Source organism: Mauremys reevesii, linkage group 4 (assembly GCF_016161935.1).
Source record: "Mauremys reevesii isolate NIE-2019 linkage group 4, ASM1616193v1, whole genome shotgun sequence".
NCBI lineage: Eukaryota > Metazoa > Chordata > Testudines > Geoemydidae > Mauremys > Mauremys reevesii.
Genome location: NC_052626.1, coordinates 82303409 through 82325269, shown reverse-complemented (window position 1 = coordinate 82325269; position 21861 = coordinate 82303409). Strand labels below are relative to the sequence as shown.

General features: G+C 37.6%; 1 protein-coding gene across 7 annotated transcripts in view; it reads right to left on the bottom strand.

Moving 5' to 3' along the window:
* SHANK2 (SH3 and multiple ankyrin repeat domains 2) overlaps nt 1-21861 on the bottom strand; it is a 675150-nt gene that overhangs the window by 194308 nt on the left and 458981 nt on the right. For all 7 annotated transcript variants that reach the window (XM_039536948.1, XM_039536949.1, XM_039536950.1 and 4 more), the window contains 2 exons: nt 11523-11605; nt 9792-9916 (listed from right to left, as the gene is read on the bottom strand). In XM_039536948.1, the coding sequence (XP_039392882.1) occupies nt 9792-9916; nt 11523-11605 (208 nt within the window). The remainder of the gene's footprint in view (nt 1-9791; nt 9917-11522; nt 11606-21861) is intronic.

Here is a 21861-nt window from a genome sequence, read left to right as displayed (position 1 = left end):
CATGCTTTTGGGAATAGGGGAGAAGTGGATTTTCTGGGGAATACACAGGGAGAGGTTAATGCATACTCCCCCCCCCCACTCTCCACACCAAGCCTTTTGAAGCTATGCCCTGAAAAGTGCATCACTATCTGCTGATTACCTGTTCCCAGAGACTAGATCAAAGGCCCCAGCTGTATAAAGAAACAGATGAACTGTCCAGCCTGCACTCTGGTTCAGAATCTGAGACAGTTATGAACTTGTAACTATGAGGAAAAGCCAGCTGTGGGTTTTGAAAGACTGACACCTACCATAGCTTGAGGTGAGGTTGGGGTGACATCTGGTAAGATTTTTAGCATGCATGTAGGTTCTTTTGTTATTTTTAAAATGTTTTCTCTGTAATGCTTTTGCCTCAAGAATAAATGTGCTTGTTTAACAAAAGTTGTGTGGTAACTTGCGTCTGTGGGCAATTACACTGTTCATAGCCTCTAGAAGGAAAGCAAAGCACAGATGCTGGCTTGTTTAGGCAGTCTGGCTTTCTGAGACTATCACAGAGTCAGCACGGACCTTTTCAGCCTGCAAAAACCCTGGTCCCAAGGGAATGAGATGCGGATCTTCGCCCAGGAGAGGTGATGGCTGGGAGCCAGAAGCTTAAACTGGGTGTCCTGGTTGGACCATGGAGGAGGCATACTTACCCTGAACCTGTGACACCAGCTTCTACCTATCATCTGTTCTGAAGCACACTGGTTGCTTGGATGTCATTCTGGGCAATGGTTTTGTATGCCGGACAACCACCAAATGATTTTTTCTGCCTTTCAGTTGTATTTTTAAGCGAATTATTTGCTTAGGTTTGAATAACTGAGGTCTTGTGGGAAGTCAAGTCTTTGTTCATCTACCTATTTTCCTCTGTGATGAGGAAGCTAGTTCTTTTATTAATGTATTTTTAGGATCCAACCAAACTAGTTATTGATTTTTAGGGTCACAGTCAGCGAGCCTGAGTAGCATTCTCATCTATCATGTTACTCTGGGGGTATTCTGCTGAGAACGTGAGACATTCACACTAGTAAATCTGGACGTGCAATGTGGAGCAATGTCATTGCGTGCAGGTAAAGTGCTTTGTTTGCAGTACTCTTAGAGAAGAGTTTTAATCAGGTGCCACTTTTCTGCAAGGTTTCCTTGCAAATCCAGTGGACTCTGATGAACAATAGTTTCAACGTTGGATTTTATGCAACTTCTAACACCATATAATGTTTAATAAGCTCTGAGATGTCAGGTTTGTCAGTGAAGAAGGCAAAAGACTTCTCATTAACTGCAAAATTGCTCAGCATGGTCTGAGTCTGTTCAGGTTTGTAGAAGCAGAGTTTGCCGTTGGGAAGACACACTGTTTAACACCAACATAAGCACAATCACTCCTATTTTATTCCCACAGACACACCAATAGCTGCTTGATACCAACACTTACATGGATTTAAAAGCAAGAGAGGTGTAAACCCAAAATTTTCTTATGGACGGTGACTGGTGGGGGGGGAGGGGTGTAGAAATTTTTATTCCATCAAGCATCAAGAGCGTTGTACTCACAAAGTGTGTTATTGAGGCACCAGAGTCAGAGAGAATTGTGTGACTAATTGGTAATGAGGGATTTCTGGTCAAACCAGAACCTATTTCAGTTTTCTTTGAGCACAGACCTATGAGATATTAGTGTCTGATCTAGATGTTTGGGAAATTAAACTATTGCTATGAGATACTGCATACACAGAGGTTCTTGCTAGCCTTTCAGTACCAGATTACTTTTTCAGTGCAATGTACTATGCATCCAGATAAGTCTCAAGACCATAACAGGACATCCCCTTTTAGAAAATTTTCCAAGGGTTAACCTTAACTAGTAAATTAGAAGAATAACTTTTTTTAAGGTAATAACTTTTTTTACAGTATCGTAGATTAGTTTGTCCTGGTGAGCTACATACAAAGACTACACTGTCCAGGAATAGAACCCAGAATGCTCTACAATATGCACTGCCATTCTCTCAATATTCAAATGAAGGAGATCACTTCATAAAAAAGAAAGGCAGCCAAGTGGCAATGACAGAACTTACTGCAAAGTATTGTTTTAGGGTGGACATTAGCCAGTCAGCTTTGAGTCTTTTAGCGGAACGAAGACAGACAATTACAACGCAGAAACTTAACATAAGCCAATATTAGCCTTTTGCTTTACAATTTTTGCATTTGAACTTCTTTTCTGGCTTACACACTTCCTATTTTGCAGTGTTAAGCAGAGCACAAGTCAAGAAAATACTAAAGAAGATTCTATAGGAATGCATTAAACAGCCTATAAAATAGCCCAAATAATTCCACAGAATTCTCTTATTTTTTCCATTGCTTATCTAGCCATTTAAAATTTGGATATGTAAACATCTGTGCAAATAGAGATTAACTTTACAAGAAAAAAGGACAATGGATGTCCTGATAGAGGAGGGAAAAAAAAAGACTGAACACCACAAATTTCAGACACACATCAAAACTGTAGGCCTCAGTAAACTCTAGTGGTTAGAATTCTGAATGCAGGAATTCATAACGTTTAGTAGAAAGGGAAAAAGACAATCAATCATCAGAATCTCTGATGCAAGGTTTATTTTAAAGATAGCCTTGAGCTATATCCCACAGACCTCCTCTTTGTCTAAATCAAAATCTCACACAAGGCACTGCAACTTGTCTTACTTTTACAGGAGCTCATTAATTAAGAATGCTTCCATACATGCTACCTGAGTACTCTACTGTGGTTACCACTAAATGCTTTGACATGGCTGTTCAGTGAAACTCTGCTTTTTCTTTGGGGCCCTCTCATGAAGTGTAATCTTTGCAGACAGAGCTAAAGACAGAGCAGACAGAGCTAAAGAGAAGCTGCCCCACATGCACCCTTCATGTGAAAAAAAAAGAGCTATGCTGTAAATATCACAGCTGTGAATAGTGCATAGAATTGGGGTGAATGCACTTCATTTTCTCATTTTTCTAAACAAATCAGACTCAAATACACAAATGATACAATTGTTACTGAGAGCAACCCCATTTTCAGAGACTAAAAACTGATGCAATGGAGAAAGTCGACGAAAACGGAAGGATAAACAGACTGAGGCCTATAATGAGCCATTTTATGTAAATCCTTCAGCATTTCTGAAGTTACGCATTTCTTTTGGCTTTTGTGTGTCACAGGATAAAAAGTCACCTCCAATCACATACAGGGCTGAGATTATATACACTAAATTTGGGGTAATTCTATATTAGACCTCAATCTGACAGTTAAAGATCAGTTGATCATTGATCTAAAAAACGACAGTGGTTTCCTAGGTTATGATCACTTGTACCTAATTACATTTATTACATGCAAGTAATCTATAATCCTAACCAGTAATATTATGCACACACACCCCTTTAAAAAGAGCACATTTCCCAAAGTTGAAAATGATGAACAAAATTGACAAGAATAAAACATAAAACAGCATGAATGATTATTGGGAGCTTTTTAAAAATGTTCTACTAGATACTCAAACCATTTCCACAATCAAAAGAAGGCTTCTTCTATTAATAAAGTATCCTGGTTAACATTTTTAAAAATATACATCTCAAATGAAAAAAGGGGAAGTTGACAGCAATGACTATAAATTAACCATAATAAATACAGACAATTGATAAGAAAAATGTAAATAACTCTATGGCCAGCATGGTTAAGGGCAAAAAAAAAAAAATCTAACAAACAATTCTAGAAATAGAATAGGTCCATTACTAGATATCGATGAACTAAATGTCAATAACAATGCAGAAACAGCAGTAGTGCTATATAGTATAAAAATTTCTGTTCTGTATTTTGGAAAGAAGCTGGATGACAAGTCACTACTTAAGGTCATAATAAAATACTTGCTATTCCAACAAAGCTAGGCAGGATGTTAAACAGCAACGGCTAAGTTAAACATATTTAGATCTGAAGTACCAGAAAACATGCCCCCCAATTTTTATTTATTTATTTATTTTTAAAAAGGTTGACCAAGATGGTCTGTGAGCCACTGAGGTTGATTATTTAAGTAATCTTGGAATACTGGGGAAGTTCTGGAGGAATGGAAAGAAGCTAATATCGTGCCAATTTTTAAACTGTGTAAATGGAATGACAATTAGTTTGACGTGACCCCAGGCAAAATTGACGGAAGGGCCGATACAGGATGCAATCAAAGTATTGAAGGCTGCAGCATAATTAATGCCAGTCAACAACGTTTTATGGGAAACAGGTCTTGTTAAACAAATTTGACATTTTTTTTGATGATAGTTTGGTTGATAAAGAGAACTGCGTTAATATAGTTAGACTTCTCTAAGCCATTTTTCTTAGTGCCATGTGACGTGAGTTTCTGAACATAAAAAAAGCACTATTAAAAAATCTAAACAATGTAGCACATATTAAATGGACTAAAAACTGGCTGATAAGATTTAAAAAAACGTGGAATGATCATCTATGGGGTATTTTTAGTGGTCCCTCACAGGGGTCTGCTCTTTGCCCAGTGCTAAGCAATATCTTTATCAATGATGAGCAAGTAAAGTTAGCAGCTGACACAGAAGTTGTTGGAGAGATAAATTATAAGGATAGGTTCATTCCATATAATGATCTGGACCACTTAAACAACCTATGGTTTAATACAGCAAAATGCAATGCACTTTCACAGAATGGTGGACTGTATTTTGGAGAGGAATGTTTCTGAAAGGAACTTAAGGGGTCATGGTGGACAGCCAGCTGAACATGATCTTCCAATGCAGCATGATGGCTAAGAAAGCCAGCATGATCCTTGGATGTATATGCAGGGGAATACAGAATAAAGGGAGTAGGGAATAAGAGTAGGGAGAAATTATTACTACAGCATACAATATTAGAGAGACTGTTACTGGAATACTATGTCCAGTTCTCTTGTCCACCCATAAGAGGATATTGGCAAATTGAAAAGGGTACAAAAATATCTAAGAATGATTTAAGGTCTAATCTGCCTTAAAGATTCTATTTATCCTAGAAAAGGTGACAAAGTGATTTGGCCATGATCTGTAAGTACCTACATGGGCAAAGATCTCTGATAGTAGAAGGATCTTTAATTTAGCAAACGAAGTCATAACAAGATCCAATGGCTGCAAGCAGATGTTAGACAAATTCAGACTAGAAGACAGACAAAATTTTAACAAGGAAGGTAATTAATCATTGGCACAACCCACCTAGGGATGTGAAGGATTCTCTGTCAGTTAGCTGCCTGACTGATTTTCATGGACACTTGGGACTTAACTCCCTTTGAGGATCTGCGCTCTAGTCTTTAAATTAAGATTGGATATTTTAAGTTATGCCATAGGTCAGCCAGAAGTTACGAGGGCTTGAAATAGGTGAAATGCTATGGCCAAATGTTATATTGAATGTCAAGGTAGATTATTGTAATGGTCCCTGCATCTAAAACTATATGTTATACAGTTTTTTGAATGTGAACATAGGGCCTGAACCTACAAATAGTCACTCCTTCAAGTATGCTTCCTCCCACACATGAATGAAATCCTCTTCAGTGAAGGGAGATGGCATAAGGCTTTCCCACCACTTACATTCTCAAAATAAGGATTAAGTGGGATTTAAGACATTGTGTGGGCCCCCTGCACAAGGGTGAATTTCAGCCATATCTGTGGAAGAAAGCTAGTCATACTAGTACCTTTGCAGGATTAGTCTGTAAACAGATCTATTTAAAAATAAACTATTCTTAAAGTACACACAGCAGTAAGTACTACCTGCATGCACACAAAATATTTAAATTACTATTTTTCATAATTTACACAAATCTGATATTCCAATAAAGATATTAAAAATGAAGCTTCACTATACTTTTAGAAAACGAAGATACGAATTACACTCTCTAGGTTTCAACAGTAAAAGCTTGCTAGTTAAAATCAGTTTAATATCGCATTATTCTCGTATGCAGTTCTTACCCACCAAAAGCTTAAATGTACCATAAAGAAACAAAAAGAACTTCTATTGCTAAACCTGTGAATATAAAACCAGCTCTTTGATTATACAGCTTTTAAAATTTGACCAAAATGATTTCTCTTTGCATCTACACTCAAAAAACGGATATTCTGATCTAATGTAAATATTAAATAAAACCATATACAATAAAAATAAAATGATTTCCTTCCGTTTCATCCATACTTAAATTACAAATTTATACCAAATAAATCTTCAATTAACAACTGAAGAAAAAAATCAAGAATGTGCAACGGACTGCTCTTCATGTGTCACTCTTAAGTACTAACTAGATTATTAAAAGGCGAAAGGATTCCTATTAAGATCTCTCAGTCTAGAAACCACTGTTCCATAAATCTAATATGGATTCCTTTCTGATGTATCAATTCAGAGTTGGTTCCCCTTCCCCCCCATAGTTACCCACTGAAGTATTTGCTTAATTTTAAATCTTTCAATCAAACCTTGAATTTTGCTTTTTTTTTTAAATAATAAAATATTAGATTGTTAGTCACCAACTTGGAATTCCAGTTAGACTATACACAATCAGTACTCCGATAATAAAATTTCAATCTGCCTGCAAATGCGAGATTTAACACATCACTTAAAGAGGAATGAATAAAATTGTATTAGTAAAACATTCCAGACATAGTTTCATTTTTATAGTAGGTATAGTATAATACAGTTATAGTATACAATGACGACATTGCCACTACAATTATGATGCACTAGCAGATATATTTCACACACGTGTACACAAGTTCAAATATGAATTGTTTTTGGGGAAGTTTAATGGCCTGCACTAAGCAGGAAGTCAGACTAGAGGACTACAGTGGTTCATACTGACGTTAAAAATCGATAGTTCTATGCTAAACCTTTGCAAAGCTGGCATTGTAATTATGCATTGTTAAACTAGTTCTTAATTATACCCTAATTAAGAGTTCAGAGGTTACTTAAAGATTATTATATATGAGAGTATTTATAAAGAACTATACCTTATACAAATGAAAATCTATTTCTGTTTGAAAATGAAGATACTAAAAGAGCAATTGTCACACATTTCCCCAAAAGTTTCCAATAGCAAAAATAAGCCTATAAATAGGGTATCCAAGAATCTTTGGATCAAGTATCCATCAATAAAATAAGAAGTTAATTTTAGTCACTCTACAATATTTGTGTACAACCATACAAATGTTTCAGATGCAAGGGAAAATTCCTATTTTAGCAAAATTAACATCAAGAGAGACTAACAGCTATAGAAGCAAGAGAACTATTTCACAAGCCAGACATGGGAACAAGGAAATAGCTTCCTAATGGCATCAGCATGAGTGTAATTACACTAGATTTTATATTCTGTGTTTCTATAGCATCTTCCGTCTAAGGATCTCAGAGCACTAAACATTAAGAAAATTAAACTTTGAAACCCTCCTATGAAGCAGATGTGCTGTGACCCATATTTTACACAGGGGAAACAAAGGCAGAGGTTAGGGTCTGGGTCACCCAGAAAGTCAGTGAGAGGTTGAACCAGAGAAGTACCTTGTTCTGACTCTTTCTTGCAAACATATTGATTCAAAATCCTCCAACATATATTATACATAAAAGCAATTTTTTCATGTCTATACATATTTACACAATTTAATCAATGTATAAGTGCTGTAAAAATCGAATTGCTCAATATGATCACGCTCATCAAGTCAGCTTGATCACTGAGGTGGTTTACTTGTGGAACTATGACTTCGCTGTAAGTGTCATGGAAAACTATTCAGACACCATTTGGTGCCCTCCTGCATTAGTAATTTACTCTATTCTTATTCACTTTTTTCCACCTGGGCAAGTACTACAGTATAATAATGCATACAGATATCAAAAATGAAAGAATAATTGAAAGGACAATTATAGAAGTCAAATGGGAAACAAATTCCCTATATGATGGATTATCAATGCTAACAAGAGTTATGTGAAATCTAGAATACCCAAGTGCTTATTAACGTACACATTATAATCTCCAGCTCTTGCCCATTCTAAATCTGAAAAGTCATTCTTGCATTTTCCATCAATTTTATTTGTGCTGTATCAGAAGAGGATGTATATATTCTTTTCAGATCACTACATCTGTCAGAACAGGCTACAAACCAACTTCGCTGCACTGAAGTATGGAATAAGGCCCTGATTCATTAAGGCACCTTCCCTCTTCAACATAGTATTTAAATGCGTATTTTACTGAACTGGGGACTAGACATTGATTTAACTCATTATAAAGCTTGTTAAGAAACCAAGTTATAGTTTTGTACAGTATTAATTATCCTACAGTTGTTACACCTCCTCAGAATCTCCTAAGCAATTCTTTTAAGTCATTTTGTCAACCTGTTATCTCCCTTTTAGGAAGTTAGCCATTGTTCATGATCAATCAAAGCTGCCTGTGAATAGCCCCTGTGAAAATTGACCACTTAAAGACAGAAAGTGTAGTGCAGACACTTCTACAGATCTTCAAACAAAAAACAAAACAAAACAAAAAAAGCACTCTAAATAGCAGGTTATCCTCCAAATGCCTAGCACTACCAGAACAAAATCTTAAACTAGGTAAAGATCTATTACACCAGTAATTCCCATTTTTAAAGTATTTTTGCATGTTTAAGCACATAAATTGATATGTACTTAATTCTGTAAATTAGAAGTCAATGACCTATTAGGTATCATAGTAGTTACATACCTCAAGTAAATATATACAATATGTAACATGTACTCAAAGCTCAGAGGGGCATGTACATTTGTTGTGTAGCCTGAAAAATCTATTCAGTCTATTCTTTCACAGACACATAGGGAGTTTTTTGCATATACTTTAATTGCATGACCATGGGCGTTACAACTTAAATTATCTTTATATTCAAGACAGAATAGAACCCTATATCTTTCATTTCATCTATGCAGAATTTGTTTTGTATTCCAACTCAAAAGTCTGACAAATACAGATACACCTCTGAGGGGGGAAAAAGATAAGTCAGCACAGAAACACAAAACATCAGAAGAAAAATCTGAACACTAACACATATGCATATACTGTGTGAACAGTATCATTTTTAGTTTGTAGATTCATGTTGCAAAACATATCTGAAAACAAAGCATCAACTATGCTGACAATATAACAAGTGATGTTCTATTTGAAACAAAAGTTATGGAAGCATCCTCCAAACTATCATGACCTGTGTCACAGCAATAAATCAGTTTAAAAAAAAAACAACACACACACCAACCAACCACTCAGTAGTACTTCCTACTGGTCTTTAACAATCCTCTGCTATCTGGCCATATCTACCAAATATAAAATCTGGCACAAAGGCTTTTTTTGTGGATGCAATTAAAGGACATAATGTAGTTTACCTTTTGTATAAAATTAATTCAGACATCAATAAAATCTTTATTGTCTATAAATTAATTTTCATTTAGAATATTTTGTCAGCCATAATTTATACTGTGCTATTGAATTTTAGTGACCCTTCAAAATATATTTTTTAAAGTTATAGAATTAGTAATCTATGCAGCTACCCCAAATCAGAAGAGAAATCAACCACCAAGAATTTCTCGCATAGTATATTTTCAAACTTAAACCAAAAGCTCCACCCAAAACATTTGAATATCTGTGTTATTACTTTCCTAAAATGTTGCATGAAATCAAAATACAGTATCCTCTGCCCTACTGGTCATAAGCATATTTTACAGTACTTCAAGGTAAGTTTTTCAAAATAAAACACGGTATTTCCCCCACCAGAACACACAATCAAATTCCATGTTTTCCTACCTCAATCAGGAAGTCTCCAGTTCTCAAGCCAGATTGCCATGCTACTCCCCCTTCATCCACAGATTCCAGGTACTGCAAAGCAGGAAAGGCTGGAGTTGGGGTGAATTCTTCAATAGGTGTATCAGCTTTGAAAATAAATGTCATATTACAAATAAATAACACAATATTTGCAACTATAATTTTACTGAAAAAAAGACTATCATGATTTATGTAAGGCCAAAAACATAAGTGCTAAAAGTAAACTAGGCCTCTGCCTCAGATAATCTAGATACAGGCAATCCCTTGGCCTTGGTACTCTACAATTCTCCATTTTTGAGAAGTATATTCCCTTTTATTGCCACATAAAGCAATCAAAATGTGTAACAGTAGTTCAGTTTTGATAGTGAATGTCAAGGCCTTTTGGAAATGTAGTATATGTTAAGATGCCATTCTCATTCTCTGAAATAACTGACTAACATGGTTTATGATCTATAGCTGTAAGGAAAAGTCTTACCAACATTAAATGAAAATGTAAAAATCAAGCTAAGTTAATTCTTTATATTTATTTGCATCTCAAAACATGAGCAGAAGAGATATCAGTTTCTACAGTAAGAGAAGGCACAGTAGCTGGTAGCAGCCCTGTATCAGAAAAGATTTAGGATTAGTAAGGGCATTGGATCTTTCACCTGAGGAACTCAGACTTGTGTGTGAGAGAGCATGAGAGTGAGAAATACTTGGGCTTACACAGAGGGTGTAACCTCTGTTTGCTGCATAGACAACTCATGCCAGTTAATCAACAAACTGGTAAAGACATTATCTTTCCTGGGGATCCCCACACACATGCATTTAACCCAGAGGACAGAATAAATGCTTTTACTGCTATTAAAAAAAGAAAGATCGTATTAATAATTTTAGTGAGGGAAGATAAAAATGGTGTCCCCAGAAGGAGGGTGTGGAATATCCTTCATGACCACATGTGGGCAAGCCTTGGAGCCAGGCAGGGCAAGGGAGAACCCACAGAAAAACTGAGGGGGAGCAAGAGATGGGACATACCATCAATATATTTTTTAAACATAAAAGGAGTAAAATTTACTGTCACTGAAGCTTAAGTTAAAAAGCAGAGCACTAAATGTAAGGCTTTACTCTTAAGAATCCTCTAAAAGTAGATTTTAGTCTAAGAAAAAGGTTAACATTTTAAACATATGAAGAAAGCAGTTTTTAGAACACACTACAGGCCATGCAACATACGTGCAGATTCTGAAGAAATAAAAAAAGGATCATATTTTCATACTAAAATTGTGCCAATGTCACCTTGCACAAGGTCCACACCTATTTTAAGCAAAACCCTATCCGGCATTTTCTATTTGCTATTCATAGACATAATTTTAATAAACTGAAATTTGAAATACACAAAGTAAGAATTTTTTTCATCTGAAGCAAGACACCTGTAGTTTGGCTTAGATAGATAACAGAATAGGTAATGGCAAAATGTTGCAATTGCCCTGGAAATAAAAATAAAACCAAAAAACTTTCTTCCCCAAGGAAGATTATAAATGAGACAGCTCTGTACAAAATCCAAACTGCTCAAACAGAAACCACTAAAATCCATTTGAGTAGCATAGCATACAGCAAACACTGTTGTCTAGCAACCAAGTGCACGAAGAATAATTCGTTTATTTAGAGATGTGTGTATGTGTGTGTATATAAAAAAAATTTTTACACATGCACACAGAGACACTGAAAAATGCATACCTTTTGCCCCTCTGAGCACAAATCCAAATCCTTCATTGTCTTTTTTCTGCAGAACCACTGCCTTTTCTTCTATAATGCAGTCACTGTAGAGAGAATTCCGAGGATAGCGACCATTATTACATCCCTTCATCACCACTGTAGTAGCTGCTCCTCCAGTGTGCAGGTTCATCATCATCACAGCCAGTTAATCAAATAATATTGCAGTAACCAAACATGGAAAAAAAATAACAGCAAACAATGTGGGGAAAGACAAGAAAGCTTAATGGTAAAAGAGAACATGACAATGCAACTTAAAGGGAATGAAAAGGCAGAGAGAGGAGAGAAATAGGAAGAAATCATGCATGGTGGTTTGTGTTCTATATGAATGACTGAACGAATGTGTGATCATGTCATCTGTGGGTTAGCTAGGATTCTAAAAGAAAAGAAAGTGAGCTGAATGACAATATCATTAATAAACTCCTCAATCATGGATGTACCAGATGCATCTTCTAGTGAAGCCAAAATGAAACCAACCAGAAGAAAAATGAGGCAGCATTTTAAAAATTTAAATTAGATCTGTTTTCTGTATTAGCTAGCTAAAAAGGCACAAATATAGTCAGAAAGCTATGCCTTGCATCAAAAGCCCTTTTTCAATCCTATTGAATGTTGCATGCTGCAAGAATCCCACATGATCATCTGACAACCTACAATGCTAACAACGTGCAGCTGCCTTGGCGTCATCAAGCACAAATCTCCACAGCATCAAGAATCTGCATAACTGAAATAGTAACAAGGCAAGTGCAATCATGAAAACAAATTTTTAAAAAATATTTCATATTCCTTGCAAAACAGAGAAATGCTATAAAACAGGGAGATAGTAAAAAGAACTCCATGCAGACAGTATTTATTTAAAGAAAATGTAGCTTTAAGATTCTTGCTCATGTTATCAAAGAAAAAAGTAGACACTGTATGAAGAAAATCAGTTTTGCAAAATAAGCAAATAAAAACAGGCTTCGCTTGGATATTTTTTAAAATATGCAAGCCTAGCTACAAAGATTTAAGGGGCCTGAACTTTTTTTCCCCCCTCATCTTTCTTTCATCAGTACAAGGTAATTAGAATTAGGTTAATAAGAAGTGAATACAAGGTGAGAATTAAACAATTTTAAGCACAGCTATGAAATACAGATACTACTGCCCATTAAAACCTGCATGGCATTTTCTAAATAAGGACAAGGTTACAGGTTAAATAACTGAACCACAAACAAAATGTACTACAAAACAGTGCTGTGGGGCTTAAAACTACACTCCTAGTAAAGATGGAAGTAAATACAAGCTAGGAGTGAATTTTAATTCTCACTGTTCCATACATGCAGATCAACTTCAAAAAGGAGATGCTTGAGGGAGCCTTGAAACAGCACATTTGGCTGTTACGGCTCACCTATAGAATCCAGTCACTAAGGCTTCTTTTGCAGAGGGGAGGGAAGCATTCACTATTGCAAGAGATTCAAACTGTTTTGCTACTATTATAAAAAGAACCAAGAGAGGGATGAACTCTGATAAAGAAAAAATGGTGGGAACTGCATATTTAAAGCTCTGAACAAACAGAGACATACGATTACATCATAACACTAAAACACTGAGAACTAACACCAATGGACACTTTCCAAACTCTAGCGCATTCATATATTAAAAACAGTTTCTTATAGCTCAGCTTCACTTTACAGAAGTCCATTTTACAGGCAGTTCAGGTAGAAAAATGATGAAGGTAAGTATCAGATGTGACATGCAAGATTTAGCACCCACCCTCTCTCCATTTTGGATCCCACCATCAATGTTCCAGTGCCAAAGCAACCAGCTGAATTTCCCTAGCAATAATGTTCTTTGCAGTGTTGGTTTTGCAGTGTTGGTGTTGCTCTGTTGGTCCAGGATATTAGAGAGACAAGGTGGATGAAGTTAATATCTTTTATGACCAACTTCTATTGGTGAAAGAGACAAACTTCTGAGATATGCTGCGGCTCTGGGAAAGGTACTCAGAGTGTCATAGCTAAATACAAGGTGGAACAGGTTGTTTAGAATATGTGTAAACTACTTATGCTAAAGAGACCATTCAAGACTAAGCAGCCTGTTAATACCTCTGCAGCCAGAGGGCAAAAAAAGGGGGGTTAATGGGTTACAGATTGTTGTAATAATACATATTGAAGACACTGGATTATGGCTATTTACAATAATGTAAATCATGCTGTTACACTTTAAGAATACGCAAACAACAGAAAAGCAACAAATAAAGATTTGAGAAAATGAATGTGTGGCCAGTCTCTCCTCTACCCTGCAGGAAGGAGGGACTCGCCTTGACTTTATGGCTGTCAACTAGTGTCTCAGAACAGAAGTTAAAAGTGGGACAGTGTAGGCATAAATTGATGTTTTCACTTCTGCAGAGCCAGGAATCCAATAGCAGTAGAAGAATGAGCAAGGGAAGCTATCAATAGGCAACAAGCTCATTTTTTCCGTCACATAAGACGACAAAATGTCTACGCATAAATTGTTTCCAATATAGCACGTTTATTTTGTCCTGATGGGATTCTTTTATCTAATATTATGCTGGGTGTATTCAATATATGCAGATCAAGACATGCTGGAAGCCTGTTTGCAGTCTACATGGGTCTAGCAGACTAAATGGTGCCCATCCCATAACTAGGTCAAATTATCATGGATCAAGCCACCTTGGTAGCACTCCCTCAATTCTGAAGGTTGTGTGAATACTTAGCTACAGGGTATTCATATAAAGCAGTGGGTCTCAAACTTTTTTATTGGTGACCCCTTTCACACAGCAAGCCATTGAGTGCGACCTCTCCCCCCAATAAATTAAAACACACTTTTTAATATATTTAACACCATTATAAATGCTGGAGGCAAAGTGGGGTTTGGGGTGGAGGCCAACAGCTCACAACCCACCATGTAATAACCTCATGATCCCCTGAGGGGTCCTGACCCCCAGTTTGAGAACCCCTGGTATAAAGCCTTAACTACCAATGATGAGTAAGAGACACACATGGTGCTGTAGGCCCATTCAGAGGGCTTGTCTCCAACAGATAAAAGGAACATTTTCCACAGGCTGTTTGAGTAGACCATATGGCTCCACATGAGACTGAGTGGTCCCTGCTATGATGATGACTATACGCCAAACTCCAGAAGGTAAAAAACATGTAAATTTAGGTTTGTCCTGTTTTGAACTAAAATTAAGGAACAGACATTTAACAGAGGAGTTCATAGGGTAATGTTAGTTTTTCCACTATTAGATTATGGCTGTCAGGTTAGGAGTACTAAAATCGATAGGTTATTAGTTGTACAGGGCATTAGTTACCTTACCACTGGACTGGTTAAACCTGACATATGTCATATACAAAATGAAATGTAATTAGACCGCCTGCTATAGTGTGCCGGCCATTTCCTCCTCCCCCCCCCCCCGAAATGGGCCATTTGTCAGATAGGTTTAACCTAGGCCTCTTTACTCCCCCACAACAGTTCATCAGCTCCTAATTTTGAACTATTATTCTCTGGCAGAAAAAAAAAAGGTTCCTAATTCTAAATCTGTTGGTGTTTGTTGGATTTAACAGAACAGACTACCACACCACTGAAGGAAAAGTTATTATATAAAGCATACTCCTTTACATGCATGTAACTCCTTTTAAACCTGAACCATTTTGTGAGGTACGCAAAAATTAGGGATTCTTACAGACTGGGACACTGAGGAAAGGAGGTTAGGTGTTTTGCCCATAGCAACAGAGAGAAATGCAAGTGGCCGTTTTGTACACATCTAATCTCTCCCAAGGTAGAGAAAAGCTAGCTTTTATCCATTCTAGAGTAACTCTCCGTGTAGGTTCCCAGTTTCCATTCTATTTAATAGTCCATGTAGGCAGCTACATTTGAATTCTAATACTGCTTGAGTAATGCAAGGAATCCCAAATTGCAGCTCACCGATATGCCTGAGATTTGAGGCAATTTCTACAGTATATTTTATTGCAAGATACAATGAAATTCCAGTGAAGTATGTGTTCTGCCACTGCTGGGATGGGTCAATCTGACTTACTATTTATAGGTATCTCCCTTACTGTAATGAGCTCAGGAATGAGAGGCTGATTCTAGTAATTAAGAACGTCAAGATTAATGAAGAGACTACATTTGATTGCTTGAATTTCCCTGGCCATTGATCATCCAGCTGTGCAATTCAGTAGCAAAAATGTAGAGAGAATAATTCATTGAGCAGCTTTTAATTATTTTCAAGTGGCAAGAGTGCATTTGGCACTATACAGAATAAGTGGGAAGATACACAAATGGTCCCTGTCCCAAAATGCTTACAATCCAAATAGAACCAGCATCATATTGTGTTAGACTTATCTTCAAACTTTTAGTAGTCTCTCTGCAGTACCTCCCATGCAAGGATCTCCGATTGTGCTGATGCTTATTTAAATGTACATGCGGATACTAAATTCTGGTTATTTATTTTGTAAAATAATTATATGATAGCCATGAGAACTACAGAAGCTTGGGCTATAGCATCTCTGGTTGCAATTTACTCTTTAATCTCTCTACCATGTAGTCTTTATACGTATACTCCCCTCATGACCTTAACTATTGGATATGTTTTAGCATTATTATTTTTGTTTCTATGAAGTATGTTTTTTTTTCCTTTTTGCAGAATATATATAGATGTTTTATGTATTTTTATTTCTTCTAGTACTATTTGCTTTCGCAAAGTAATTGCCATAAACAGAATAAAATCTAGTAGAAGCAAATTTTATTAAAATATAAAGCATGACTGAAGTTTGTCTCTCCCCATGTATCAAACACTTCACACATGGTTTCAACAGAATAAAAATCTACTCTTGCTAAAACCAGTTCAGTTTGTCATTTTTGCAAGGAAGAAAGGGAGAGACAAATTCTAATTTATATTGAACTCTTCCTTTCATATAGAATAGCAGAAATCCTTTTGGTGGTTAAGAGCAAGATTTTTTAGGTGGCACTAAGGAAATCTAACTTATGGATCTTTAACAGTGAACAGTTTTCTGTATGGACAGTAGCAAATATTACTTTTCAAGATATGATTCCACTGAAGGAAAATGTAACCTTTTATCAGGATAAAAATATTGGGATATGTTTAGGAAACTAGACTGAAAATCCTCCTCAGATACCAGAATAAACATCTCTACCACCATTTACAGGAGTACTAGCCAGTAAAAAGAACAGGAGTACTTGTGGCACCTTAGGGACTAACAAATTTTTTGAGCATAAGCGTTTGTGCTCAAATAAATTTGTTAGTCCCTAAGGTGCCACAAATACTCCTGTTCTTTTTGCTGATACAGACTAACATGGCTGCTACTCTGTAGCCAATAAAAGAAGTTGATGGTACACTAGTTGGACTGTAGGAGAAGAATGGGAGGAAGGGGAAAAGTCATTGATTTATTAATTTTTTTTAAAAGCTGACCTTTGGTCAGGTGTGAAAATCACGGATTTGCAAAATGGAAACAAAAGGAAACTATCCACTTTCATCTAAAAAAGTTTCTCTCCTTTTCCTTGCACAGATTAGTGATACTCTTGAAAAAACAAAACCAATGATCTAAGTTCAGATTCTGAAATAGGTGGTTGGGTGATGACCTAAACATCCCTCCATATACATGCAGTTTTTATGTAAAATGAGTCAATTAAGTTTGAGGTGTCTCAAAGAATCCTCTTGTGAACCCTCTCCAAAAAGTCTCAGGGCTTGCTTTGTGTTTACTGTGGAATCTTGACAGAGGAGAACTGGTTTTATTTGAGGATGGCAAAAATTAGTTTGAAGACCCCCCTCCCATAAGAGCTAAGGGAGGTTTCATAAACTCATTTTCCAATATCAGCTATTTTCATTGGGTTATGAGTAAAAGTATCAAGAATGTAGGCGATAACCTGGCCTTGGAATTCTAAAGCTATCCCAACAAAACCAACTGTAATAACAATATATAATAAATATGGAAAATACTGACAGCCATCTAGACTTAAGAGTGATAAATAAAGCTAGAAAGAAAGACAGAGATATGTCTACAGCCAGCCATTAGGTTTGATCCTGCCAGGTGCTTGCAGAGAACCTGCAACTTCCAGTGACCTTGTAAACGGGAATAATAGAAATGCGATGAAATTTAGTAGTGCAAAGTCATTCATTTAGGGACTAAAATTTTTTTGCTATCAGCTGGGGACTTACCAGTTGGAAGTGACAGAGGAGGAGAAAGACCTGGGTGTATTGCGTGATTACAGGAGGACTAAGAGCCATCAATGTGATGTGGCTGTGAAAGAAGCTAATGCAGTCCTAGGAGACATCAGGTGAGGTATTTCCAGTAGAGAGAGGGAAGTGTTAGTACAAATATACAAGGCACTGGTGAGACTTCATCTGGAATATCGTGTGCAGTTCTGGTCTTCCATGTTTAAAAAAGATAAATTCAAACTAGAACAGGTGCAAAGAAGGGCTACTTGGATGATTTGAGGAATGGAAAACTTACCTTATGAGAGGAGACTAAAAGAGCTTGGCTTGTTTAGCCCAACCAAAAGAGGGCTGAGAGGAGATATGATTGCTCTATAAATACATCAGAAGGATAAAGACTAGGGAGGGAAAGGAGTTAGTTATTTAAGTTAAACACCAATGTGGGCACACAAACAAATGGCTATAAATTGGTCCACAACAAGTTTAGTCTCGAAATTATATTAAGGTTTCTAACCATCAGAAGAGTGAAGTTCTGGAACTGCCTTCCAAGGGGAGCAGCAGGGGGCAAAACACCTAACTGGCTTCCTGGCCTAACTGAGGTCAGGAAGGAATCTTCCCCTGGATCAGATTGGCAGAGACCTTGGGGGCGGGGGGAAGGGAGGTTCACCTTCCTCTACAGCATGAGGCACAGGTCATTTCCAGGTTTAAACTAGTGTAAATGGTGAATTCTCTAACTTGAAGCCTTTAAACCATGATTTGAGGACTTTGGTAACTCAGCCAGGGATTTGGGGTCTAGCCAGAGTAATCAGTGGTGAGTGAGGTTCTGTGGCCTGCAATGTGCAGGAGGTCAGATTAGATTATCACAATGGTCTCTTCTGACCTTAACGTCTATGAGTGATGCACCCCCATACCAGTGCCCCTTGTGTGATGGCCTGACTAGCACTCTTTCAGTACACTCTCTTTCAGTAGAATTTTTCTCATTTTATTAAAACACAAAAAAACAAAAACAAAACAACTATTTCCCCCCTTTCCGACCTCTTGGTTTACTGCAACTTCCCCACCACTTTTTTTTTTTTAAACTGCACCTTCTCTGAGGACTTCCTTTCCCATGCCCCAAAAACTCACCAAAAAGCTTCACGTTGATTAGAATAGAAAGGGTGTGCACAGGTATTCTTTCTGTGAGAAAACACTTGTGTTTCTGTAGGTGAGCTGTTTCCTGAACATACATGCGACTTCTGCAGCTGACTTCATTAGGGACAAGTAAGGTAGTAGTGAGAAAGAGCAGAATGCTTTCAGATTGCTGCTTCCTGCTTTACCTATAGCAACATGCCCGTCTTCCAGCCCTTTTGCCTCAAAAGCATTTAATATTGTCACTACCCTGTTAGTATATATCACTGCTAGTCACCACAGCTTCTAAACATTATACAAAGTGTAAGTACTACAACAAGATGTCCAAGGAATGTCTCTTCTTCCATATAGGAATATACATCAAACTTTTGGACTAGTAGAGGAACCAAGAGAGGTTAGCTGAAGATTTTGGATATTTGTCACACTCTGGAAAAAAATAAGGACTTGCATACTACTATAAATTACCAAATAGAACATAAAGAAACATTAACAGCTTTTAAAAAAAATTGATGAATGTTGGTGAACAGGGGAGGTTGCACTATTGTTTCCAGCCTTATAATTAGCAAATTTGCAAGGAAAATAAGATTAACCATGGTGGTAAGAAGTGATCTGGTCTTTAAAGACTACATATTTTCACTAATTAATCTTTTAAAATACTGCAGGACAGCTCTCTCACTATAAAGTTTTCTAAAGAGAAACTTGGACTCACTCTCATTCATCTTTATGTCACTCAAAGTCTAACATATAAATTACACTGCTTTCCATAGAGAAAGTGTAAATAAAGTAAATTTGTATCTCTTTCATTCTTGTAGTCATCTATGCTATAAACTAAGATTTATGTAATCCAGTTTGGGAGGGAGGACAGAGGAAGAGTTAATCAAATCTTTGTCACAAGAATAAATTACCAGAATTGTAATATCTTAAAAATAACACCCTGGAGTTGGTACATTCACATCTATTGAAGCCAGCCACCTGCAACAATTTGGTCAACAATTTGAAGCCAAAATGGCTAAGAGTTTGTGCCGGCCACTGAGGTAAAAAATGATCAGTGAAACTTTGTGATAAGGCCACCCTGGTATCCTACATGTTGGTGGCAAATGTAAATTTGGTGCCTGGAACATTCAAACATTGCCTGAAATGGCTAAAGTTGTCCTTGTTAAACAGCTGAAGAGCCTGAGCTTCAATAGCTGCACCTTATCTGAAGCATGCTGGCAAAGAACCAGTAAAAACAAAGTTGAGGGCTCTTTTTTTTTTTTTTTTTTTTTCTTATATTGCCACAATGGGTTGCTCCAGTAAAAGCTGGCTATTGTACTTTCGCTTATTGTCCCGTAGGCACTAGAGAGTTGGCAGGTGAGTAATGAGCAACTCAGCAATGTCTGATTCTGCACTGGCTGTGGACATCTTACCATCATCACTGTGTATAGTCCCACCAATACCACAGCTAACAATGAAGCTGAAGGTGGTTTTACCAGCAACTGCAGGTAGTCTTTAATGAAAGCCCAAGAAGATAAGAAGACATCATGACCCTGGCCAACTTTAATGTACAGGTAGGAAAGGATTCCCAGAGTGGCTAAGTACAGTGGGGAACTTTGGTGCTGAGCAAAAGAACAAGGAGTAGTGATTGCTGGAATTTGCAGCTATCAATGACGTGGTGATCATGGGCTCACTCTTTTTACCTGAAAATTCACAAGCAGACTTGGTATAGTCAAGTTGGTTTCACTAGGCCTGTGATCATGTTGTTGTCAAGGACAGCTGGCAGACACCAGTCACTGATGTATGAGTTTGTAGATTTGCAGAACCTGACACTGACTTGTGGCTCCTGCTGACAAAAATTGCACCTTTGACTTCAATGACAGCCAGCTAATGGGCTGAAACTCTTATTAGAAATGAACTATCAAATGGCTTTCCAATCTGAACTTCTCAAAGCCACTGAAGAAAGACTGCAGCTTCGCTTTCTCTGTCATCTGATGAGGAGTGGCATTATTTCAAGACCTCAGTGCTGATCACTGCCGGCTTGGTACTGAACCCTCAGCCCTTCAAATATCAACCACTGATCACACCAGTTTGAGCACATTTGTCAAGTGCAAAAGGAACAGCTGAATGAGTTCAACACTGGAATGTTGTCTAGTCACTAAGCAAGAAAGATAAAGAATTCTGGTAGTCAATATAAATATAAAAGTTTTAATTTAATACTGTATACAGCAATGATGATTGTGAAGCTTGGTTGAGTGGGATATTTCCCAGGGAATGCCTTACTGCTAAATGATGAACTAGCATTTGGCTGAGCCCTCAAGAGTTAACAGGTTGTTAATGTAGCCTCATACTCTACAAGGCAGCACAAATGGAGGGAGGAGAGACAGCATGGCAGACAGAGAGAGACACCCTGTGTGGGAGAGAGCAAGAGAGAGATGTGCATTGCCTCTAAGTATGCTGATCCCACTCTTAAATACATTGCCTTTAAAAAAAATCAGGATGTTGAGTCAGCAGCTGCGGCCAGCAAGCTCTCTCTGTCCTGAACTCTGCCCTGTCCCCACCCTGCTCTATATGGAGAAAGGGTAAGCGGGGGGGACACCCTGACATTACCCCCCCTTCCCCACACAGCAAGCAGGAGGCTCCGGGAGCAGCTCCAAGGCACAGGGCAGGAGCAGCACATGGCAGTGTGCGGGAGGGATAGCTGAACTGCTGGCAAATGGTAGCCTGCTGGGCAGCTGCTGCACAAGGAACTTAGGGGAGCAGGGAGCTGATGGGGGGCTGCCGGTCCACCCTGGTTCCAAGCCCCCACCAGCTAGCTGCAACAGGCCGCTCTTCCTGCAAGCAGTGGACAAAGCAGGTGGCTGCCAAACAACGTTATAAGGGAGCATTGCACAACCTTAAACGAGCATGTTCCCTAATTGATCAGCAACGTAACAACGTTAACCCGGATGACTAAGTGAGGAGTTACTGTACTTGGGGCTGTCATATTAGAATGGAAGACCAATGAATTACAAAATGCATTTATTAGAGGCA